Below are 26869 nucleotides of genomic sequence, written 5' to 3'. Positions count from 1 at the left end.
GAGATATTTGAACAGAATCCCCCTTTGAAGAACTACAATGAAAGGCTCGCATGGACTACAAAGCGATTTTTCCGGATCTTATGAAGTCATAATCCTCATTTAAATAATCTCTGACCACAGAATATGCAAAAAAAGGGAGAATGCCTGGTTGAGTTGCATTAGAGAAGACATTGTTGTCGCTATGTCAAAGAGACACTGTTTTGTCCACTGTTTCCAAAACTCAAAATTTATTTTAAACACTGTTCCTGAACATTAAAACCCAAACGTTTATCTGTGTACTGCATATTTTATGGAAAATATGTTTACTGTAGCTTCTGTAAGATCCCGCTTTTGTAAGAAGGTTCACCGCTCCTTAGGAAAATGAACCATGGTTTAGTGATTGATTACAGTTTGTATTATAGTTTTCAGACAAGTATCACGATTAAATTGTGGATAACATCGTATCAATAATGTATAGGGGAGAGCGGGGCACAACCTAACGCTTTTTGACTTTCTCAGTTTGTGTAAATCTACTTATGGTTCAGAGTATTTATTTTTTCCCACATTAATTTCCCACATGTCTAGTACAATTATGTGGTTTTGTTTTATTAATACAGTATATACTTTTTTCTTGACATACCCCGGAAGAATGGAAGTGAAATGTGACAACATGCCCCATAGGTGGGGTACATTGTAACATGTGTGGGGCACATTGTAACATAACATATGACAGCTTAAAATGTTATCTGATCTAATAAAAAATATATACAAAACAAACTAAAATATTTTCTAAATAAAATACAATTAAAAAACTTTTTCATATAAAATAATGGCAATTTTTAATAATTAAATATAAACAATTTTTTTGAGTTTTGACTACGAACACATGAAAACACAGCTATACAACATAGTTCAAAACAAATAAATAATTAGTCATTTCTGAACATTGACTCTCAGTCTTTATTCACCCTTTTCTCACGTTTTCCCAATAAAATTAATAAAAGTATAGAATATAATAGCATATTTCTAATAGGGGCACATTAACGCAGTGTTACAACATGCCCCCGCCTGCACAACTGGGATTTAAACCCTGCTAGTGTCTTCTGCTAGTTAGCGAAGCATTAAATAACTAACTGTTAAATAACATCTTGGAGATTAAAATAATATCAGATTTGTCTTATTTTAAATAAACACAAAAAATTGAGATGAAAAATTAACTTAAGAAATTTACTTTTGCTATGGTTTAATAAATGTCTATGGATATCTTCCAAAAAAATAATAATTTTGGCGGAATTTTTTTTTTCTATATAGTGTTGATATGGCAACTAGTAAATACACAAAGTTTCGTCATCCAAGCATGTGCGGAAGTATTTAAAACAAGCGTGTTACAACTAGCCCCGCGTTAGGTTGTGCCCCGCGCTCCCCTAAATTGTTTTTACAAAAAACATCACTCTGAAATGTCCTGTGAAATCCTTGCTTGCAAAGTCTGTGCATGAAATCCGTTCTGCACGATCCTCTTGTTCGTTAACTGACAAGGTCTGAATCGGGCTCGAATTGGTTTGAAATTGACGCCATCATTAATATATACACCAGAGAAGAACTCGCAGTTATGGAGAGAGAGACATTTCCCGAACACACGCTAAACACTGCCAATTACAACAACAAACTGGGCCAGATAACCAGTCACAGCACATGGTGTTTCGAAAGGAGGGCCTTCATCGAAATCAGCTGTTTGAGCCAGAGCTCTATATGGCTCTGGTTTGAGCCAGACTGGGGAGAGAGGAGCTGTAAAATTGTAACAGTCAAGCATGAAAACATATTCCCAAAAACAAAATCAAGACTTTGTAAAAGGTCTTTATTTGTCTTCTTTAATGTACGTTTTTTGGGCTTACAGATAGCCTAATATGAGCCTATGGGCAATGTAAAAACAAATAACTCAAAAGAAAAAAAAAACTTTTTATGTCCACGTATTATTTAATCTGTTTAAAGGGATACTCCACTTTTTTTGGAAATAGGCTCATTTTACAACACCCCCAGAGTTGAGTTTTACCGTTTTCGAATCCATTCAGCCGATCTCCGGGTCTGGCGGTACCACTTAGCATAGCTTAAATAGGAAAAACATCGAAACTCTTTGGTCATTTTTTTGAGAGAGATGCTAATGGTCCTGTCTGATTCAATGATCTATGCTAAGCTATGCTAAAAGTGGTACCGCCAGACCCGGAGTTCGGCTGAATGGATTCGAAAATGGTAAGACTCAAATGTTTAACTCTGGGGGAGTTGTAAAAGTGAGCCTATTTAAAAAAAAAAGTGGAGTATCCCTTTAAAAGTTTCAACAAAATGCCATTATTCAACAATAGTGCCCTCCAAAGGCAAAACTGATGATGACACCACACTTCCTAGATCCTAGACAAGCAACTTCTGTTGTTTTTTACATTAAATATGGCTGGTATTTAACCCAATGATCAATAGGGTAACATTGGGTAAACAGAAAATGTTGTTGTGGTATTTCTCACTGCATAAACAACAGGGGGCAGCAGTGGTTAATTTGTCCTTGCAGGTCTAGCTCTGAACAGTGTGGAGAACTGCAAGCCCATCTCTTGATTCAAAGCAATGAAAGTCTACGTGTCAAAGATGTTGATCCAGGAAATGATTTTTAGTGAAGCGTGTTTTTCAGAAATTTAATCAGAAAGTAACTTGACTGCATGCAGTTATTTCTAAAGTTTCATAATGATCACAAGGCATTTATCTAAAATTGTATGTCAAAACAACTGTATTTGTGTACCCATGGTCCACATTTCAAGGGTACTCTTATATAATGACTAAGGATAATTATCAAGCAGGCTGTAAAACAGTAGCCTACCCTATCAAAGACAGTTTGTTTTACAGGAACATGGTAATAACCACCATATAATAATACAACTGCAGAGTTGTTCATCTGTATGTACTGTATGTTTCGTATTAAGAACAGTTACACAGAACATTTAACTTATGTAAAAGCTATAGCAATGAATTTAAAATGAAATAAAGAGTTCTGTCATTTCAGCAGTTCAGAGGAAAAAGTTTCCTCAGAAAGGAAATGCTTTTACATATTTCTCAAGGGGAAAAACGAGGAACAAATAAATGTCAAGTCAGTGCACATGCATGTCATTTTAACCGATATTAAAGAACTTTCACAATATGTTAATATGTTAATGTGAAAACGACCTTCGTAATATATCTTGCCATTTCTTTTTGAGTATGACATGAGAACAAGACTCATGTAAAAAAATGTTTTAACTTAAGTGTATTACTGAAATAACATTAAGCATGAATAAGGCATACAATATATACCTTGTACATTGTTCAGAATTCATCCATGATACTTTTTAGGTCACTCATCAACATAAAACAAGCAAAGTTAAAGTTTATCTCATTACATCTGCTTTGATAAATCCTTATCAGTTGCGGTTCTATCACACCATGAGGGGGAAAATAGTATGTGACCTTATAAATATACAAAAGAGCTGAAAACCAGAACCAAAAGGTAGAATGAGCAATAAATTAACTCTTTATTTTAAACAAATTAAATTCCTCTGTCAAATGTCATTGAAGTTTACATAAATTATAAATAACAAAACAGTATATCACATTCTTTGGTAAAGATAATGAACAAGGTATAGCATTCAGACAATAAAACTGCCATATAATGTTTTATTTATTTTTTACCAAAGCTTATACTGTTTATGACTAGAATAAAATGTTGCCTCCTCATTTATTTTCCCTGTGTGACGTTGTGTTCAGGTCTAAAGGTGAATTTAGTCATGAAACCTCTGTTTTTAATTACCCACTATCACAGTTATTTTATTTTCCCAGTGCAAGAAAGAATGAATGAGGATGTATCTGATGGTTTCTGAGAACTGTTTCGTGTGATAGCTAAATATTAGCCTATAAATATAAAACATTTAGAGGAAGAATGTCTATGGACTGTTTAGATAAGACGAATAACACTATAGACAATTGCAGAGCAGAGTCCTCTGTTCTGAACATTTGTCACAGTTTCAATTTGAATGATCTGGAACATTATCAAGTGTGAGTGAATCACAGGTTATAATTAAAAGGCACTGGGATATGATGCAAACATATGCGAACAAACAGACGCAAACAGTGGATATTTGATGTTCACTCATATGCTATAAAGGCATGCTGTAACAAGGGCTGAGTTGTAATACGGTCAGTTTAACCAAATTCCATACAGGGATGAAATTATACATGGCCACCATCCTATTGATGTGACAGTAGATGTTGTAAGTCTCTGTGTAAAAATTTGAAGATAAATTTGAGATAGAAAAATTGACTTGACTTCAACACTTGATAAACACACAATAAAACACTTGACTTCAAAATTTTATTTGCGATTAGATCTATGTATATATTAATAGACAGAAAATGTTTCATCTGAATCCGCAGCTTCTTGTTTAACTGGAACTGTCATCTCTGAGCTGGGAAGGGTTGTAACAAAATAGGACATTGTATAAGCTGATATTTGACAACTGTGAAAGCCCATGTTTTATGTATTTGTTCAGTCATTTATTTCATTTCATTTCAATGAAAATAAATAAATGCATGTGCAAAATTTAAACAGATATCCATGCTTTCTCTATAATGTTGCACCCCACGTATACTGTTACAACTCACTCCTGTAGATGGTATGTTGTAATGTCATTTTGTATGTGACATTATTTTTCACAATAGAGAGATTTCAAAACAAGTTGTATATTTCGAAACAACATCAATTTGTATCAGATAAATCTGGGAACATTGCATTAAAATTTAAGATAAATAGCCCTGACCAAAAAATGTTAAAGCAAAAAGTGTTACCACCCTCCCCTGTCTTCCCTATCATAATTATGAAAATAGAACAATTACACAGCCTGACAGGCCATCTTGCATTCAAAACTAAAAATGTTACATTTCACTTACACAACAACATTCAGCAAAATAAAGCTAAATTAAAGAAGTAAAACAAAATGTGGTAAATGTGTAATATGTGGAGGACTCAGTGCAGTAGATTTCAGTGTCTTCACTCCCTCACCTGCGCAAAGGATGGTTTGATACCTGAAGGGAGACGTTACACAAGCATATGATAAAAGAAAGCAACCAAATGACTTCCTTATTGTTTTACAGCATGGTTGCAGGACAGAATAAATAGCACTTGTTTTATGATGCATTACAGTTTTATTGCAGCTAAAGTACACATATGGTGTTCTACAATGGGATTAGCTACATTTATTATACGAAACTGCTCACCTGACTTCCATAGGGAGGTGGAGGAGCCTTTGACTTGGCTCCAGATTTGACTTCTGCATACTCTGTACTAGGCTCACTATTATTCCCCAGAATCACTCTCTCTCCACCAGCCTTCTGAAAATGGCTGATGTCTGCATAGTTCAATTCCTACAAATAGTCAATTGTTTTTGTTAAATTACAATGTCATACACAATGATGATGTCAAATTAGGTAAACACCTGATAAATTTTTTTTTCTTGGTGCTGATATTTAAATTGTGAAAAGAAGTGTGACTATTAAACAGTGGTAATTATCATGATAACCAAATTACTGAATATATGCCAATATCCATAGCTCACTGCAGTAATTTCTGAAAGCTTAAAGTCCTTTTGAGCTGACAGTAAAAATACACACATCCCTCCTGCTATAAAAGCCATAAACTCTTTAATTACCTCTATGAGATAAAAGAGTCAAAAGACAGAAGAGGCAGAACAAGTGAATAACACTACCACTGAAAAACACGTTTAAGTGTTTGTAATGTGTAATTTCACTTCAGATTTTTACAGTTTTAGAGAATAAAAGGTCAAAATGGTTGTGATGACAAAAAATGAAAGTCACTCACAGGCTCTTGTCTGCTTTGTGCTGGTGCTGCTTAAAGAAAGAAACATTCAATAAGTTTGATACTGAAAGAAATATGTTCTGAATCATCTGTAATATGAATAGATCATCTGAAATCTCTTATGGAATGGGCAGTATCATGGTCAATCTTGCTATAATTGGTGAAGTCAGTAGTGTTGCTTTAATCAGAACTTAATTGTTTTGAAATTATGAATAAATAACAAACAAACCTCCACTTGCCCGTCCATTTTTGTGAAGTTTTAGACTTGGGCTGTAGTGTAAAGACAAATACATTGTTACAACTAGTTGTTAATCTTTACTACATTTTTGTCTCACAAATAAGCAGCTTATTACAGTTGCTTTGCTGAAATCATTTTATTATCAGATAAATACAGGCCCGGTTTCAGAATTAAAACTGAGGGTGCTTCTGAAATTAGTGTGGGTGCTCTATAGTGCTCATGTATAGTTTTCCATGACTGGAAAAACTGGAAGAGAGGACAACTCTCTGAGAGAACAAAGGAAATTAACATTTGAACTCACACACACCATTTGAGCCGCAAGTCTCACCTCAGAATCATCCTAAACTATGTCTCTTTCCCTCTTCCCCCATTCCTTCTCTCTCATGCAGAGATCACCAAAATTCACCCAATAATCTATATGGTTTAATGTGAATAATTATCATACAGTATTACAGGTATCATTTGAAATGTCTCAGTGCGACTGGTACAAAGGTCTCATTTCCAGAGAAGTAAACCAAAAGGTAATAAAGTTCTTAAGAGTTTAGAGATAACTCGCACACAGAGGAGGGTGTGTCTTCCAGGCAAATGGCATCCTGCTCCCAAAAGGTATAAACTCTGAATGCAAATTCCCATTGTTAGCAAATGTTTCCATGTGAAAGAAGTTTCGTTCTATATAAAGAAATGCAACAAGAGGCTAAGGGCGATTTGTAACTCAAATTAGCACGTGATGCAGAGTGTATGCAGGCACTCCGCATCATGTATTTTATAATGTCAGGTTCGCATCTTCTCTTTATTTATTTAACTGAAATAATAAATTGTAAACATTTGATTTCATTCTGACTGACTCTGAAATTGTTTTCCCCAAGTAGATTAAACGGATTTGTATGTTCCCGCAAGTTTTGCGTCAGATTAGTGACAACTAATATTTGGCATCAATTCAAGTGTACTTGGTTTGCAAAGACAAGAAGTGAATTTCCGTTTAGAACAGCAAATGCTGCTTGACCAATCTAAATTTGGGTGTCTTACCTCTGTTTTAATTTAATGTTACTTTAGATAAGTGTATGTGGGAAACCGCGGCATGGCCAATCCAAAGCTATTATAAGAGAAGTAATGTTGGTCAGCTTATATCTGTAATAGTGGCCATACCTCTTCTGAAGTAAACGTTAAGTTAAATTCAAGTGTATGCAATTCCATGGAGGCTATACCAAAGTATATTTGATTGTGTAAACGTGAATGTGACCGATCTCAGGTATATAGCAATTACCTCTCTTTGGTGACCAAAACTGATGGGCTCATGAGACCCGCGTTAAACAGAAGACCTCTGAGCGACATAGTTTCCTAATTTGAACGGGTAAAATATAATTAAAGAGTTAAAAAGAATAATCAAACATTCGCTCACTTTTTTCTTGTTGTGTTGCGTAAAAGGAAAGACAGTAACGCGCAAAAACCATCACCCGTCCTACCGGAAATCCCCATTTGGACCATTAAACGGCTCCTAAGTACCTCCATAACAAAAATAGTGATGTTCAGTGGGTGATTTAGAAGTTTACAAGTCAGTACTTTTACAAATAATTATGCAACAGCATTTAAAAAAATATTATGAGGGCATGTGTTACTGGCAAATTAGTTTTTTTTTATTAACAATATAGTCACAAAACCAATACCAAAATTTCAGTAGTCGGTAACTATACCAGTACAATTACAGGATTCTCAGTACCAATTTCATTACCACAGCAAAAGCTATTAGAGCACACTTCCTTTACTTTTTACCTATTGAACTCTTTGAAAATAATAGTTATAATAATAAATTGTTTCAATAAATCCCAAGGAAGATGCGTGACGCAGAACAAACGATAAATAGACACTTTTAATAAACACAGAGAGCGATAGCATACATAACTAACCTAACTTAATGAGAGACAATGAACAGAAGAGAACTCAGGGCCTAAAGAAGAAAGATTATCAACAGAACAGGGAACAGGTGTGGACTATTCTGAAACCATGAGAACTGGTGAATGACTCAAAAACAGACATATACAGACAACGAAGACTTTGGGTACATTTATATACAGACAACGAAAACTTTGGGTACATTTACACGACAACAGTGTACTAAAAAATGGAAAAGTTTTTCCTTTGTGTTTTTCACATACAGAGGACAAAATTGTCAATTATCAATTAAAATGATCCCTGTTCAAACGGGTCTGCAAAAACTATTAAAAACGCTGTATTGTGCTGCCAGGCCAGTAGTTGGACATAGTCACTTTACATAGTTGGCTATGTCACTTTGTAAAGAAACACTACGCACCTAGTGTTATATGCATGCGCATGACGTCATCATTTTCACAAATTCACATTTTTGTAGTTTACACAGAGACGATAATGGTATTGTTAAAAATAAATCACACTTTGAAACCCAATTTCGTGTTTTCAGGACCCCAAAACGCTGTTGTCGTGTAAATGAACTACAAATAACACATTAAAGTACCTGGCTGTGTTCTTGATATCAAGGATGCAACCATTAGAAATATCTGAAGTCATTTTAGGCGGACAACGTAAAGAAGGCTGAAAGCTTTAAACTTCTCTTCTCACTCAAGCGATGTTTTAAGAGGGAATGACATCTGTGATGTTATGTTTTATTTATTGTGCATTGGGCAGTGCTTTCCTTGTGATATGCTGGTATGGTTAGTTGAGCAACAAGATCACAGCACTTCTAAATTCACACAAAGATGCATTCTGTGTCCTTGTGTCCTTCTGAGTTTGTACTTTCAAGGTAGCTGGCAAGATTGGTCTCTCAACAGACATGTTTTTGATTTGCTACAATCCTGAAGGTTGCAAAACCTTCTTCAGAACGCAAACACACCTATAGAACGGCAGCACTTGAAAGCATACCCGTATCAGTAGGTACCGAATACAGTAGGCCAAATCTGTTTTTGCCAATATGCTACTACAATAGTTTCAACTGAGGGTGCTCTTACGTTTTTGATTGAGGGCACTAAGCACCCACTAGCACCCCTGTACAACCGGACCTGCATATTTGAGGGAAAGTCACTGTAATTGCACATCATTCAGAAACAGATTGTTTTACTCACATTTTCTTGGTTTTGACTAAATAGAAAATCAGACCACAAATGCCTGCAACTGCCACTAAAACTCCAATGACAATCCCAACTATCGCTCCTGTTGTCAGTCCTCCTCCTCCTCCTCCTCCATCACCACCTACTAAGATAAAGATAAACAACAGATGATCTACTGTACACTGTAAAAAAAAATTTACATCCCCAAGTCAAAGATTTCTAGTGACTGATCTAAATTTTTCAATTAGTCTGACGTATTATTTTTCATTGAGCCAATGTTAACAGACTATTGCAACAAGAATTGCACTTGGGCCAATTTAAAAATTTAGATGTGACCAGTCACTAGAAAATGTTGGCTTGGAGAGGTTAGAAATTTTTTACAGTGTACACAATACTTACTGTAATGCACCTGTACCAAAATTGTAATAAAAAAAAACTTAAATAAAAATTAAGCAGGCATTATGAAGGTATGTGAAATGTACTGTCTAATGTCTTTCTAATGGGTGTATTTTATTTATTTTATGTAGAAGACTTTTATGCAAATAATTTTATCCAAAGTAATCTAAAGCAATACAAAATGTCATAAAAGTACCTATTACTATTTTTTTAAACATACATTTTTTAAAATATGACATACTTTAATACAGTGGTTCTCAACCTCGCCCCTCTCCCGGGGGGGGCGCAAGTAGGCTACTACAGGATGGGGGGAGAAAAAAAAAACTTGCATGCCCCCCATGCAAGTGGTTGGACTATTATAACACACAAACAAATCCTCCTCCTGGCGACTTTTTTTTTGACAGAGACGCATTCGGAAGTGCATTTTCAGAAGTGCTGGGTACAATGACGCATTCATTTTTTTTTTCTCTTTAACGCGCAGGTCATGTTTTGAAAGACGATGTCCTGTAGCTTAATGTAAATAAATAAAAAATTGTAATAAACAAGCGTTGCTAACACAATGCTAAATCATAAATCAGATGTATGTACAATAACATTACGATGTCCAGCAAGCAATTTAAATAGTACATTGGGTTTAATTTGTCGTTTAATGAGGTATATTGTTAGTGCTGAGAATTTTCACGTGAATAAATAAATAGATCCAACAATGTGATAATGGTCCAGTAGTAGAACTTTTGCCAAGCGTGTCAGAGGTTCTGGGTTCTAATCCGCACTCGTTTAGTTTTTATTTTATTTTATCAAAACCGATTATGTTTATCAGTGGTTGTATATCAGGCAGAGACACGTTTGTGTGCATTTTGTTTTGTAATTTCACCGGAACGAATAGAGAGTCTCCACAATGGGGAGGGGAGCGGGGCGGGGGGAGGGGGGGGGGCCCAACTGCAATGAACCAGCTTTGGGGGGGCCCAGCTTGCAAAAGGTTGAGAACCCCTGCTTTAATAGGTAAATTAAGATCAAAGTATTGGTTATCAAAAAGTGCCAACACATTTCAGGTTAGTTTTATCTTTTTACCTTTAACTACTAAAGCATGTCTTTGTGAGTCACTTCTCTTCGTGACACTATTGGAGGCAGTGCATTCGTAATCTCCACTGTCTGTGAAGTCAGTCTCATCTATGGTGAAAGTGTTTGTGGTCACATTGGTGTCTGTTCCATTAAACCTCCAGATGAATGAGGCAGAAGGTTCAGAATTTGCAGAGCAAGACAGAGACACTCGAACCCCTAAATCCACCACTTCCGGACCTTCAATAGAAACATTTTCTGGTCCATCTAGAACAAACACAAGAGACTCACTGTCAGAGGGACAAACTGAGCACTGAAGTATGTCTATATTTCATCAGGTTTAAGCTCAAGTCATCTTGATGTTTAAATGTTTAACACTCACAGTTGATGATCAGGCTGAGTTTTGCCGTCTCAGAGCTGACAGGGTTTCTATAAGTACACTGATATTCCCCACTGTCTGCTCTCTGCACTGGACTGATGGACACTGATCTGTTATCAGGTGAGAAGATGATGCGGTTGCTAGGAGACAGAGGAATGTTATCTTTCATCCACTCCACAGAGGTGATGTTGCCAGTTCCCTCAGAGGTGATGTTAGCAGATGAGACGCCCTCTATTAATGATTCTTCTGGATCAATAACCTTGACATTAGATATTTTTTCTGTGTAAATGAAAAAGAAAGAACAAATAAAGTACACTCGATCTAAAATGAATCTTTCACATTTCGGACCCACTGAACATTTGTAAAAATAGCAAAAGAGTTTGTGCTTTTGCAGTGTGCATATTTTCATTAATTACTGGTTCCTATTGATAGTCAGTTGCATAACAAACAGGCATAATTTTCCAGCCCATTCACTACACCGATCCCCCTGCATGTAGAATCTTTGGAAATTATTATTACAATTTAGTTAAAAGTGCACTCCTACCTAGTATTACTATGAAGTCTGAATACTTTTTGTTTAAGACTGCAAATAACTGTGATGTGGCAGCACCTACTGTAATGTAGAATCGCTATAATTATTTACAGCTTGCTTTTGTTTTATTTAGTAACTTTTATTTGTTTAGTAATGTTAACAGTTGTTTAGTCTTTAAATGTTTGTTTATATTAACCATTGAATTCTGTATGTTGAATGTACATTTTTGGGTCACATCTCAAATATGACACCTTAGTGTCTTTAACTACTATGTACTTACATAAAAATCATTGTTAGATTTCATGTGTTCATGTTGTATTGCAAAACACTTTTCCTGCTATTGAGGTGGGATATAGATAAGATAAAGTTAGGGACAGGTTTGGTGGTCTGGTTAAGTTTCAGGGCGGGGTAAGTTGTAAGGGAAGGGCCGGCAATGTATGTAATTACAGAAATGAATTAAAGCTGTAATTACATGCAGGTATTTTATAAATATATATGTACAATGTAAAAACATAAATGTACAGACTAAGTGGATTGTATCAAATTATTAATTTAAATGCTAGTACATATTAGTTAAAGACATTTAAGTGGAACCAGGGAACTTTATAGGGGGCAAAACACTCATCGCTGCATGTCTGGTTTACTGTCTGTGGCCTGGGACACACTACGATTTTCAAATCTTAAACAATTTTAAAACTGTGGGCAGAAGATTCGTCCGGATTGTCGATTGTAGTAACATTTCCACAGTGAGACGAGATCTCACGGAGATCGTGAGATCAGATCAAACTGAGAAGAAAAACAAATGGAGGACAATCGATATCGTCAGCTGGTTCTCCTAGCTGAGTTTTGTTAAACAAAGGAGAACAAATAATATGGGTGATCTTCTTTCTCAATACTCCACTTTCATGGCATGTTTGTGGCTGCCAAGTTTGGAGAGGGGGCAGTGCCAGCCCAAGCCTTTTGGGGGCCCAAAGCAGAATTTTATTTGGGGGCCCCCTCCCAAGACGCGGAGTCACCTGTGCTTGACGATTATTGACACAAATGTCACGCTATAATGTTACATTATAAATTAATACAATGAGGTCATGTATTAATACAAAATAAATACTTAATAAAAAATAGATACTTAAATTAAAAAGTTTTAACTTTTTCTTTACTTTTTTACTTACTCTTTGAAACTTCTGAAAACAAACTGTCACAAAACATATTAAATCAATTATTTGCAAAATATCCTCCAACGTTTTGCAACACTTTGCAGTTTGAATTATGTCTTGTATGAACATGATGTAGTATGTTTTTATGTTTCCACTGTTCGATTGCGCCCGTGCCACACACAACATATTCCAGCATTGCAATCTTGACATCGCAGCCTGTTCATTATAGCCGTAATAAAATATAAGAATAAAATAGTCAACCTAACATATAAAAATTACACTGCTGCTCTGTTTAAATAGTCAGTAGTACAAGTCGTACCATTCAGCGTAAGCACCGCTCCACTGTGATGTTTCCAAGCACATTTTTGCGCATGTGAAGAGGATGATTTTTTCTGTCGATATTGGAACGTGAGTGAAGTACAAAGAAGCCTATAATAAATAATAGTTTACCATCCAAATACATTGCGAATGTTGAAACATTTGTATTCTAATGAGAGAGATACGTGAGCCCAATGCCGCTTACTTTCACTTTCGCTTTAAATTATTTCGTTTTGGCTTGTTTATAGTTTTTTTTTTTATTCTTGCTCTGTTCTGAATATCATTCAATTTAAATGTCAATCATCAATCATTGATCAAATCAAATTTTTGTGACATGGCTTAACATTACCGTGACTTTGCGCACGAATTGTCTATGCACGCGAGGTGTCTATGCGCATGACTCAAACACTGGCAGACACAGCAGCAGTTGTAGGCAGGTAGCCTATATTGATCATGAAATCAGAATTTTCTTGTCTTGAATTATTCATTCATTTATTTATGTCACTTGTTTTAAGTTAATTATTATGTAAAAAACAAACAAACAAAACTACCAGGGGCCCCAAGCAGCCGCTTAGTTCGCTTATGCCTAGTTTGGGTATACGTCGGTCTGAGTGACTGCGGTGAGGTCACTGAGTGGTAGAAAGACTGAGCGGCAGCATAGGTTTTCAGCGTGAATGCCGCGAAAAACACATAAAGCACATCTAAAACGGGAAAAACCTTTGAGATTGACTGTATAAATATAATTGACAAGAAATGTGGGGTATATTTTAACAGACTGCCTAAAGCAAGCGAAAAGAGAAGAAAATGGATCGCTGCAATTCATAGAAACAGCTGGAATCCAGGCAGCGAAAGGTGGATTTATCATTGTGTTATTAGGCCTATGCTGCATTTTGGGGTAAAATCAGGGGGGCAGGGTTTCATATTATTTTGAAGTTTCCCCGGGCGCCGCCATTGGCTAGCGGACCATCACCTGCTGTTAGCATCCCATTGACTCCCATTCATTTTGGCGTCACTTTGACAGCGAATAACTTTACATCTGAGGCGTTTAAAGACTCCATTTGTCCATTATTTATTTCTAAAGAAACACGAAAATGTATAAAAGGCTCCATTACCTTGTATCTTACGTTATGGCCCCGTAGAAGCAGTTTTTGCAAAAATAGGCTAACGAGTGCGTCATAACACGCGACTCTGTCGCACAGTAGAGAGATTACCGTATGGACAGGAGGAGAAGCTCGTGGGCAATCGGGGGGACGTGGGGGAAAAATGACAAAGTAATTAATCAGAATACTTAGCAAAAGTTTCTCCTGCTTCTAGCTCATAGACACCTCCTACTCACGATCTCTGTCTCTGCAAGTTTCGGAAGGGAATGATTCAGATTTCTCTTGGTACAGCTACTAGTAGATAGACGGGTTGCTCACGTCACATCTACGTCGTCAAGCTCAGTTTGAGTCTGCGCAGTACGCTCGACCATCAGGAAGTTAGTGCTTCTAATTGACTTCACTTGTCTCCGTTGAATCCAATGGGGTCGCTGTGTCCAGTTTATATACTGTCTATGGGTAAAATCATACCCTATATATTGTATTGTTATTTTTTTGTATTGACAACTCATCAATTAAATATTTACCATTTTATATTATGCATAATTTGATGTTTTTAAATAAACACTGACAAAAAATATACAAGTTTTAGGGCTGGACGATATGACGATATAAATGACATTGATACGAGTGATCACCCGGATTTAGACCTACCTATATTGTAATTATATATTGTTTACAGGCAAAATTGCTTTATGTATTTCCCCAGTGTCGAATCACATTGCCTATAAATGTCAGGAAATACGATTCCTGGTTGCATGTCAATATCCATGGATCACTGGATATTTGGTAAGTTGTAAGGAACACAATATCAAGTCCAACCGGTTTAAACTGATAATCCTACTCGCGTTTTCGCAGTTTCCCCATTTAAATCCAGTCACACACCAGCTCTTTTGCCACTCTGTCCTGCTGATCGAGGCGGCGTGTTCCGGCGGGAAAGTGACGTCAATGCATACCCTCTAAAATTGAGGATTTCAAGCCTTGAATCACCATAGCTAGTGGGTGCAAATTGGGCTTTAAAACTTCCAAGTGTTGTGGCCAGCCGAACACTATTAGCACCCAGTTCACTGCGAAAAAAAAAGCAGGCATGTGCATATCTAAAATAGCCTATAATTATTATTTTAAAATCCTCATTAGTGTCCTACTTTTGTTAAACATCCTTTGTTAGCCAATGCCATTTCAAACATCCATGGCTTACTGTTTATTAAATGTTTCTTTTAAAATAGTTTCCATATTATTAAACACCTCTTTAACCTTCTCCTTATCATAATCTTTTAGGCCTATATAGCCTAATTTATGATCAAACGTTGAACCTAGTTTTAGCAACACACTCACCGAACACTTGTAGTGAAGTTTCTCCTGTAAGTGCTCCTCCAGCAGTAAGTGTTACACTGAGTCTGTATATTCCAGAATCATTCAGTCTCAGATTCTGCAGCTCCAGAGCGAGAGTGTTGATGTTCAAACTAACTCTGCCTTCATATGCGGGGGTTACTGTAGTTACACCAGACGCTACTATAATTATCGCTGTGTTAGTAAAAAACCACTGAGTTATAAGAATGGATGTGGAGGGTGGGTTAACAGGGGCGAGCACCACGCTTTCTCCCACTGCTCCATTAGCCGGCTCAGGAAACTGCAGATCTTGACCGGAATATTGTCCTATGGGGGAAAAAAAACTATTTCACTAAAAGGCAGACTTTCACGTTTCTGCAGTTAAATAATTAACAACAATCAGTGTCGTTATTTTATACAGAAATTCAAAACACAGCATAATTTGCATAATTAATTTCTAAAAGAGCATAAAACAGCATAATTAATTTTAAAAAAATCTCACTAAAACACGAAAACAGCCACAGCGTCCAGTATAAATGATGAGAAACCATCATGATCGAGCTCTCACCAGTGTGTTATTTTATACAGAAATTCAACACACAGCATAATTTGCATAATTAATTTCTAAAAGAGCATAAAACAGCATAAATTATTTCTTTAAAGACTCACTAAAACACGAAAATAGCCACAGCGTCCAGTATAAACGATGAGAAACCATCATGATCGAGCTCTCATCTGTCAGAAACTGCAGCTCAAATCATCTGAACTATTTACATCAGTTTTCAGTTAATGATAAACGGCCGTTATATAGAGTGCAGAGCTCACTCACTGCGCCACCTAGCGCTGGATATTAACGCTGGATAGCGTTATGGATAGTCATAGATTTGATCATGGATCTCTCCAAACACTTAACCTCTTAATCAGCTTTATTCAACTCACATGTTTTAGTATTACTGATTCAGTCTTTCCACATTGTGTGTGATAATATTGTTTAGGACGGGAATAACAGTGTTTGTATTGTTTGTATATTTTTCACTAGGTTAGGCTACTCGGACATAAAACCCAACAATTCAGTCTCATAAAGGGTAAAAAACTAACAGATTGGTCAGTAAGTACAGTCAGGACTCAGGTCAGTCAGCAGTGTAATTATAGATGTAATTACATAAATTAATTACAGCTGTAATTACATGCAAGTATTTTTTAAGTACAATGTAAAAACATTTAGGGTACCTACACAATATAAGTGCATTGTATCAAATTAATTATATATTAGTACATAGCTTAGTTAAAGGTACAATATGTAAGAATTTTGCATTAAAATATCCCAAAATCTCAAGGCCAGTGTTATATATTTTGTTAAGTTGATTACTTACAATATCCCAAATGTTTCCAACTATTTTTAAATCGTGAGAAAATTGCGATTTTAACCAAGGAAACGGGGCGTTAGAGCAGGGGGGAGCTGGGAGTCGCCAGTCAATTGCGTCATATCCGCGTCACCCTCGGTTTCCGCTCGTACTGCGTGGAGTCCTGGACAAATGCGGAAGTTGTAGTTGTAGCGTCTATCAAGCTACAAACTTTAGCTTGTTTCTTGCAGTCGTTATGGGACACAATTATTCTTTACCGATTGCAGCTGGTTCTGTCGACAAAGCATGCTTAATTTTATATTTTCCAAATGTAGCATTCGGTAATAGTTATGTTTATGTAAGGAAAGTATTATTGCTTTAGATTTGTGTTTAGTTTATTGACATTGTTTATCACGTCTGGTGTTTATGGCCATGTAAATAAACATAGCATGTGTTATACATAAAGATTAATCAGTATTTTGGCAAATGATGTGGGCATGTTCGAATGTACTTTTACAACAATTGTTTAGAACATGTAAAACTGCGCAACGTTATCACAACAATGAATTCAACAAATACAGTAACATCTATGAAGTATTAAACCTTACTTTTCTTGCGGTTAATTCATTTTAATGAAATAAAAGTGTGATGAGGTTTAAGAGTCAGGAAGGAAGAAGACGCGTCGTCGTGACTGGGACTCGTACTTTATTAAAATAAAGCAAAACAAACAAAAGCAGCGCACAACGCGCATTCACTGTGGCAACCGCGACGGCACAAAACAGTTCAAAAATGAGAGCTTGGATCCACCGGTTTTCTTCCTCTGCGTCCAATTTTCTCTCCAGTCTCTCTCTCGTTCCAGCGCGGCTTATAAGCGGTCTCTCCACGCCGATCACTGCAATAAGACACAGGTGCATTTGCACTTGACCTACTTGCTCGTCTCTTTTCTCTCCCATCACAGACCGCGCTGAACCACGCCCCCCTCGCCACAAAAAGCATGTCATTAAACGCAACATTTATAAAAATAGAACTTAGCCTCATCCATGAACATGATTTTTCGATTCCCGTCTGACTGATTTACATCCACGGTGGAGTTTAAAACGACAGTTCCCATCATTCCACGCTCCTTCACATCGTCATCAAGCTACGCCGTTGTTGTTGTTGTTTGGAATGTAGCGCCCTCTAGCGGCAAAAATTCTTGCATATTGTACCTTTAAAGACACATAAAGTGGGCCCAAAAATATTTGACTATTACCTTTTATTTAGAGCAAAATAAATGAGGGAGTGACTTTTTTGGGGGGTCAGAAATGTGTCACTTTGCTCACAGCTGATCACAGCTCTCTTACCCAGGGCATACTCTGCCTCTGAGAAGGTTAGCATGGACAATGCTGGGTTGACTTACAAATTGTAGTTGGTCACTGATTCCAAATGACATGACAAAAATTGCACTTAGTAATGTAATCCATTACATTTCACATTTTAGGTAATATAATCTGACTACTTTATGGTTACTTTTAGATTTATTTTGACCTAACTCGTTTATCTATCACATTGAACTTAATAGAATAATATTGTACCATATTGATATAAAAATATGAAGAAAAAGAAAATAAATTCCATTCTTTTTTATCAACAACATGAAGTGCATTAAACTCTACATTACGCCAGGGTTTCCCAAACTGGGGTTTGAAGAAACTGCAGGGGGTTTGTAAGTTTAATAAAAAGCTAAAAATGAAATATATTTTAAAATAATACAAATTATAATAAAATTGTGTTTGAAAGAGAAAAGCCTTCCAAAGACATAGCAATACAGATGACTTACTGAGTGAAAATTCTAATAATAATTGTGTTCATCAAGAGTCAATTCGATATGCAATGTTGCAATGTTGAGAAAACACTGATTTCTGCAGTCAAATGCTTTGATTTCTTAATTTTCCATGTAATTATAGCCACCTTACTTATGGGTGGTCTTGAATGTGCAATTTCACAAAACTAGAAGACTTTCTGAATGTATATAGGCTAAGGGATATGCTTTTTTAGAAATGAACATTTTAAACATGAAAAAGAAGAATTAGGGAGAATCAATAAATTATGAATGATTTAGGCTACTGCCATGTATGTGAATAATGTGTAATCACGTAATCAATAAAAAAGTACCTGTAGTTGATTGCGATTATTTTAAAATGTAGGCTAATCTAAATACAAGCACTTTATTTTTTTAATCTGATTAGATTACATGTATTACCCAGAACTGGCCGTGGAAGATATATAGAGCGATGAACACTGCCCTATAAATTGTCTCTGACACTGCTAAAAGCTGAGCCACTTTCATGGTGCCTAACCCAGGCATGGCACGATCTAGTCTCGCGTTGCCAGACCTTCAGACTGACGGCAGAAGGTCTGGATTCTGGATTATATGGTATGGCGCACACTCTAACATCCGAACGACCGACCGATCGAACGTCTATCCGAAAGTCATGTAAGCCTATGTCCTTTTGAGCGTCTTCTGAACGTGACGACCTGACGTGACGTCAACGTCTTGAAATTGTTTAACCATGCAAGTATCCAAGCTGACGTGTAAGGCTATAAATTGACATCGAAGGCAATACGTATAGATATTGTACACCTAAAACAACACTAAAATAGTTACTGCATCCTGCTGTATTGTAGCCTAGCCTACTTGAATAAGCCTTTTACAGTTTTTCTGAATTGCTAAAACACTAAACTCCATTCTCTGAACCAAATTCTCAATAGGCTAAACCAATTTGTCGAATAAATCACTATTTCTGCAAAACCGTAAACAAGTTCAGGCAGTTAGACACTGTTTGCAAATCTCCTGCACTCTTTTTGCAATTCTCTTTTTACAATTCAAACGATTCAAAATTGTTCACACTGATTTCTAATGATGTGATCAAACCAACTGTGGCCTATAATATGAGCCAGTTCAGAGTAGGTGACACTGATGATATATGAACAATATCTGTATAATATGAGCCAGTTCAGAGTGTACAGGTGACACTGGTGCACTGATGACAATATGGAAACAATCTGAGAGGGAGAGGAGGAAGAGTATGTGTAAAAGGAGGAAGAGGACGAGAAAGAGCAAGGTGTGGACAGTATTGTCAAGGCTGGATGTGTCAGACTACACTGGAAAATCCAATTAGTAAACCGTACTTAAAAAAAGCATGCAAACCGATTGCTTTGAAATAAAATGAATAGGAATAGTATGTACTAGTACTAACAAGTGCATGTCTAGTAGTGTACACTTACAAGAGAGTTCCAGTAACTTAAAACTAATTTGTATAGTATACTTGATCATTTACTTTAGATGTACTCATTTATGCTAGTTGTGTTAACTCTGATGTTTTCTGCATACAACTTGGAATTACTGAGTTTACTTTACTTCAAAAGCAATCCAGTTTACTTGTTAAAACCATGCAAACCGATTGCCTTAAAAGTAAGCCTTACTCCAATAACTTAAGTGCTATCAATCATAAATCATTGAGAATAGTTTCACAATTTTACAAAGATAACATTTACAACTGGACAAATAAATTTAAGGCAATGATACAGTTGAAAGGTAAATTTATTGTATTTGTTTTCTTAACAACTGACACAGGGGTGGTCTGTCAGCAGAGATACTCGAGATCCAAGTGCAAGTGAAGAGTTTATTAATAGTGATAATGAATCCAAATAGTCAAATGTAGCAAGGCAATAGATGCAACTCCTTGAAGCAAGATGATCACCATAGACTTGCAGTAATCCACAACAGATAGAAGAATCGGAACAGGAACAGAGGACTAGAGAGACACTGGTGAGGCTTGCAACAGGACACGTACAAAACAATGATCTGACAACAAACACAGCAAACGCTAGGCAGATATATAGGAGTGGTAATAGTCTGCAGGTGCAGCCACCCTGATTAAGTCTATGTGATTAACTAATCATCATCAAGGTTGCTAGGAAACCCAAACAAGCAATCAGACAGTTGACAATACTAGACAGACACACAGAGAAGAAAACACAGACCCATGAACCGTGACATGGTCCACACGAGTTTGCATTGGGGTATACAATTTATGTAAATAGTCACTTTAGGTTTTTACATTAAAAAAAAAATAAATAAAATAAACGGAAACACTTTATAATAAGGTTCATTATTTAACATTAGTTAGTGTATTAACTAACATGAACTAACAATGAATGACCAATACATTTGTTACAGTATTTATTAATCTTTGTTAATGTTAGTTAATAAAAATACAGCTGTTCATTGTTCATGTTAGTTTACAGCGCATTAACTAATGTTAACAAATACAACCTTTGATTTTAATAACGTATTAGTAAATGTATATAAAATCTGAATAAAAATAAATATATTTGAGACCATACCCTGACTCTAACACATTCTCAACAAACAGCTTTAACAATTCAATACATAACAATTACTCACTTTAATCAATAACACTTCGGAGACCAAACTTGGTATATAGAAGTGGCTACATTCATTAGCCTAAACGATGAAAAAGCAATGTCTCTGACACACATGTACATTAGAAATGAATATGCTGACATCATCTTAAAGGGTTAGTTCACCCAAAAATTTAAATTCTGTCAGTAATTACTCACCCTCATGTTGTTCCAACCCCGTAAGACTTTCGTTCATCTTCAGAACACAAATGAAGATATTTTTGATGAAATCTGAGAGGTTTCTGTCCCTCCATAGACTGCAATGTCATTGCAACTTTCAAGGCCCAGAAAGGTAGTAAAAACATAGTTAAAATAGTCCATGTGACTACAGTACTTCAACCTTAATGTTATGAAGTGACAAGAATACTTTTTGTGTGTAAAAACCCAGCCATTACGACATTATTCAACAATCTCTTCTCTTCCACGTCATTCTCCTACGCTGTTGACATAGTGTAAACAGCCCAGTGCTTCTGGGTTCTACGTCAGAACGTAGGCTTATTATTGGCTGACGCTGGTCATGTGTGATGCTGGCCAATAATAAACTTACGTTCTGACATATTTTATTCACTTTATTGATTTTCTTCTGTGTGGGCCTCTGACGTGGGTTCACGTAGTGTAACAGCGTAGCACAACATCAGAACGTGGACTCACTATTGGCCGACGCTTATGGAAGGTCAAAAGGGCCAAAACGTGTGAAACTGTTGTGTAAACACGTGTTAACACGACAATTTCACACGTTTTGGCCTTTTTGCCTTCCATAGTCACTGGTCATGTGTGTGATGCTGGCCAATAGTGAGCCTACGTTCTGATGTTGCACTGCGCTGCTACACTACTGTATATTGTTCTGTGATATAATAATTTAATTAAAGCCATAAAAAAAAAGCTTTGACATGTTAATCAAATTATATTTTGCTTTCAACAACTTGAGATTTGAAATATTAGCAATAGAATATTTACAATTTACATATACAATATACATATACTATTTAATTACTATACAATCACGGTCTGTCTTTCTGTAAAGCTGTATGTACCTACTATGAAAAGTGCTATACAAATAAATGTATTACTTGATGGCAACAAACTGCTTTTATCTTTTATTTTTATCTTATCTTGCACATAGCAGCGGGATTTAGCTGTAGGCCTTCATAGCAGCGGGATTTAGCACAGCTAAACAGCTCACGTTAGCTACAAGTTATCGTGAGAACAGATTTAGATCAGGTATACTGCTGGCACAAGGGCGTAGGTTTGATTCTAAAATTGGTGGAGACGGGGACATCCCCAGAAGCTGAGCTGCATCTGTCATTAAAGGGACAGTTCACCCAAAAATGAAAATTCTGTCATCATTTACTCACTCTCAAGTTGTTTCAAACCTGTATCGGTAACCAGACAGTTGATGGACCCCATTGACTTCCATAGTAGAAAAAATACTCAATACTGGTTACCAACATTCTTCAAAATATCTTCTTTTGTGTTCAGCAGAAGAAAGAAATGCATACAGGTTTGAAACAACTTGAGGGAGAGTAAAAGATGACAGAATTTTCATTTTTAAGTGAACTATCCCTTTAACAGAAATGAACTGGTGGCATATTTGTTTCAATAATGTCCAGTTTGTCCTGTTGGACATGGCACACATGCAGCAATACTGTTAAGTGTCACTTGTGCCATTGTTCTGAGCCATGTTTTCAGTCTCCTAAGAGCATTGAAACTTCTTTCAGCTTCAGCTGATGAGACTGGGATCACAAGGGTTTCAACTTCATCAAACAGTCCTCTCATTTCAACAAGAACAAGCAATGTTGTGTTGTGTTTTTATGTTTTATGGGGACTTTTTACAGACGTAATGATTTTATACTGTACAAACTGTATATTATATCCCCCTACACTAACCCTACCTATTACAGAATATTTTAAACATTTCTACATTTTCAGCTGTTCCCCCCCCAAAAAAGAGTATTTCGGATATTGCCATCTTTGTGGTAACATTTTGTCCTTATAATGTGGGGTTACACACACATTTAAGCACACAATCTCTCTCTCTCTCTCTCTCTCTCTCACACACAGACGCACAAAACTAACAATTGTCTGTCAAGATTCAAATAACTTTATTGGCATGGTGAAAAATCTTTACATTGTCAAAGCATTCATAACACTATACAATAAAAATAAATAAATACATAAAATATATATATATAAAAAAAAAAAACTTTTTACATGAAAATAAACAGGTTACTTCTAGATTACTTCTAATATTTATATCAGTGTCTCTAAGCGTAAAGTTGGTAGCCATGTCCTGCTGGAGGCTCAATTAGTTTTGATTATTTTTAGCCAGATTCTGATTGGGATGTCAATTTGGATATTTCTCTTAATAGCATAAAACGCTCTCCGTGCCTTGTCTCTCAAGTCGTTAACAGCTTTTTTTTCCTGTGCTGCTAATATTTATGCCAAGGTAAGTGTAGTTCTGCGTGTGTTTGAGGTGCATGTTGTCCAATTTAAAACTATGATGTTGGTCTTGATGGCTGGGTCTTTTTCGGAAAATCATTATTTAAAAAAAAAATGTTTTATTAGTTTATGGACAATGTACAAAATACATTAATCTTACGAAAAGATGTTTTGTACCAGAGTTAGCAAAAGCTATTTTCCATCTGAAGTCCCTGGGCAGGTGCACAATATTAAAACATTAAATAAAAAACTAATCAAAAAACCATAACAGCCTAAAATATATACAACATAGTCAAAAACATTTACTTCAATATTACATTTGTAGACTTCAAGTGTGCTGATGCTGACACAGCTGGTTATCAAGGATGTAATTCTTTAAGTTTCGAGAGAAACAGATCTACAGATAATTTCAGACTATCTGCGAGTTGATTCCATTGTTTAATAGTTTTATATGAGAAGGCTGTCTGTGCAAAGGCGGAGGATCTTTTCGGGATAGTACAATTTCTGTGAGCAGTGGAGTTCGGTTTGTTTGTTCAGAGTAAAGTTTTATGACTTTTTTCATTGAGGGTGGAGCAATATTATTAACAATTTTGAAAACAGTTCTTAAATTTGTATATCGAATTAGAGAATCAAAACTTAATATTTTATATTTACTGAGAATATCACAGTGATGATAGCGAGGGGCTTTTCTGTCAAGCACCTTTAAGGCCTAGATTATAGACCGATCTGAGCGGTTTGAGTGTGGTCTCGTTGGCCTGAGACCAACAGGACAAACAGTAGGTGATGTGTGGAGAGATCATGACATTAAAATACATGAAAGATGCTTCTGTTGTCAAACTATTCCTAATGTGTCTAAAGATGGAGATATTATATTTAATAGAGTTGCACATTCTTTTAATATGTTTTTTAAAACTTAGAGTTCGGTCCAAATGGACACCTAGATATTTTATATCTGTCACGATGTACATTTTTTGTCCATTAACATAGATGTTAGGCATATCTTTAACTTTATTGGACTTAGCAAAATACATTCCAACAGTTTTTTCAATATTTAGTGTTAAGCAAGAAGATTTAAGCCAATTACTTATTTTGTCCATGGCTGAGGACAATTTAGTGGCTACTTGCTCAATATCCCTCCCATGTACGTAGATGACGGCATCATCTGCGTACATGATGATGTCTACGCCCTTGCACACAGCCGGGAGATCATTGATGTAAATACTGAACAACAAGGGTCCCAGAATTGATCCTTGCGGGACCCCAGTTTTGCCAGGCTTCAGAGAGGACAATACATTTTTTACCCTCACACATTGCATCCGATTTGAGAGATATGATTGTATCCAATGCAGTGTCTCCATGGACAGATTATACTTAGAGAGCTTAGACAGGAGGACACGGTGGTTTACCGTGTCGAAGGCTTTTCGCAAGTCCAAAAACACGGCACCCACCGTGCCCCCTCTGTCCAAGTTGGCCTTTATATTTTCTATCAGATAGCAGCAGGCTGCGTCGGTGGAATGGTTACGTCTAAAACCGAACTGCATGGAGTGCAACAAATTATTACAATCTAAGTGATCAGTTAACTGCTCTACAATAGCTTTCTCCAGAATTTTAGATGCTACTGGCAATATACTAATAGACCTGTAGTTGCTTATTTCATTTTTGCTTCCAGATTTATAAATTTGTCTTTTTGGGGTTAAAGGTGCTGTAAGCGATGCTGGGAGTCGTAACTTCTTGTTGACATTCGAATTGTTGTCAAACAAAACGGAGGCTAGCTAGACCCTCCCTCCTCCTCATCCCGTCTCCTCCCTCCTCCCCTCCCTTCCGGCATAAAGGAAAGTCTAGTCACTACAAACAAAGTTAAGTTTTACTGAGTTTACATTGTTTACAAGTTTACATTGAATACTTCATTCAATATGTAATGTCGCCAAGTTAGATAAAGGGTTTTATATATTGCAGAACAGAATGCAGAAAAAGATAAACATTATTTTAAAATCGTTTCGCCACCTGAAGCTATAACTATAGCTCCCATACAAGGACGCAATAATAGCAAGATAACGTAGCTTCGCGTTTCCCAGTCAGCATAAACAACGGCGGCGTCATAAACAAATTTAGTCAAAGTTGTCAACAGCCTATAAATGAACATTCAAAATCATAACAAAGAGTGGATGAAAACAATCATTCACACAAATTGTCGCCCTACTGTGAATTTGCTTGATCATTTACAATAGAGATTGATCGCTAGCTGTTAGAAACATAACGTTATATGTTGTATTCACCAAAGTTAACGCTGACTGCATAGTTCTAGCTAATTACATCCTTGTGTTGGTTTGGCGAACATGAACGTCAGTTTAGAAAGAAATATGGATTTACCTGTTCTGCAAAAACAGAGCAACTGAATGTCGGACTGGAAGCCCTTCTGCCGGCGGAGTTCTCGCCACCTTTCGAAGTTTTTTCCGATGTAAATTCGGTATTTCGCGCGTTCCTTATCCTCGTCCCTTATCCTTGTCCCTCTTCTTTGCAATTTGTTCATCGGAACGTCGTCTCTTTGGTCGTGTGTCGGCCATAATTCAAACTTCCCTCTTCATGCTTCTCTCTCTCCACACCCACTTCATGTGCACGCACACTAACCCCCAAACCACACCGCTGGAGCACTGTTTGTTGTGTTTCGTGGTGCGGGTGAGCCCAGTTTGTTTTTGTTGCCGTTTGTGGAGCCTGTGGTGTCTACAGAGACCGCGGTTTTTTACAGTGTGTTCAGGGGACAGGCAGCTAGCGGATAGTGAGGAGATGTTTGCTGTAGGCTATGTGACAAAAAATGTTTTGGCCTAAAAAACGCGTGGCATCGCTTACAGCACCTTTAACTGACAGGACCCATGACTGACAGAAGTTGTGCAGGAGGTCTAGATGGGGAGACAGCAGCACCAGATCATCAGCGAACAGAAGTCAGTGTCCAGTAGAGTAAGGCCAGGTGCTGCAGACTGATCCAGAGCCCTCGCTAGCTCATTATTGACTGAGGGAGGAAATTCAGTGTGTTTGTTACTAATTTTAACTGCAAATTTGTTGTTTGTGTACATTGATTTGATGATGTCATATGTTTTTCAGTGTGGAAACACACAGGGTGAAAACCTTTACTGAAAATATACTATCGGTTTTCCAACGTTCCCCCCAAAATAAAATACTG

At 36.6% G+C, this 26869-nt stretch overlaps 1 protein-coding gene across 4 annotated transcripts in view; it reads right to left on the bottom strand.

Moving 5' to 3' along the window:
• Positions 1–4349: 4349 nt before the first annotated feature.
• LOC309483302 (cell adhesion molecule CEACAM16-like) overlaps positions 4350–26869 on the bottom strand; it is a 58726-nt gene continuing 36206 nt past the window's right edge. For 2 of the 4 annotated variants that reach the window (XM_082149050.1, XM_082149056.1), the window contains 9 exons: positions 15449–15769; positions 11016–11291; positions 10646–10900; positions 9194–9323; positions 6093–6133; positions 5867–5895; positions 5266–5412; positions 5051–5073; positions 4350–4457 (listed from right to left, as the gene is read on the bottom strand). In XM_082149050.1, the coding sequence (XP_082005176.1) occupies positions 4391–4457; positions 5051–5073; positions 5266–5412; positions 5867–5895; positions 6093–6133; positions 9194–9323; positions 10646–10900; positions 11016–11291; positions 15449–15769 (1289 nt within the window). In that variant the 3' untranslated portion in view covers positions 4350–4390. The remainder of the gene's footprint in view (positions 4458–5050; positions 5074–5265; positions 5413–5866; positions 5896–6092; positions 6134–9193; positions 9324–10645; positions 10901–11015; positions 11292–15448; positions 15770–26869) is intronic. The other 2 variants (XM_082149051.1, XM_082149052.1) reach the window with 2 other exon arrangements.

Source organism: Leuciscus leuciscus, assembly GCF_965113295.1.
Source record: "Leuciscus leuciscus genome assembly, chromosome: 20".
NCBI lineage: Eukaryota > Metazoa > Chordata > Actinopteri > Cypriniformes > Leuciscidae > Leuciscus > Leuciscus leuciscus.
Note: the sequence above shows the minus strand (reverse complement) of the source record. Positions and strands in the feature narration are given on the sequence as shown.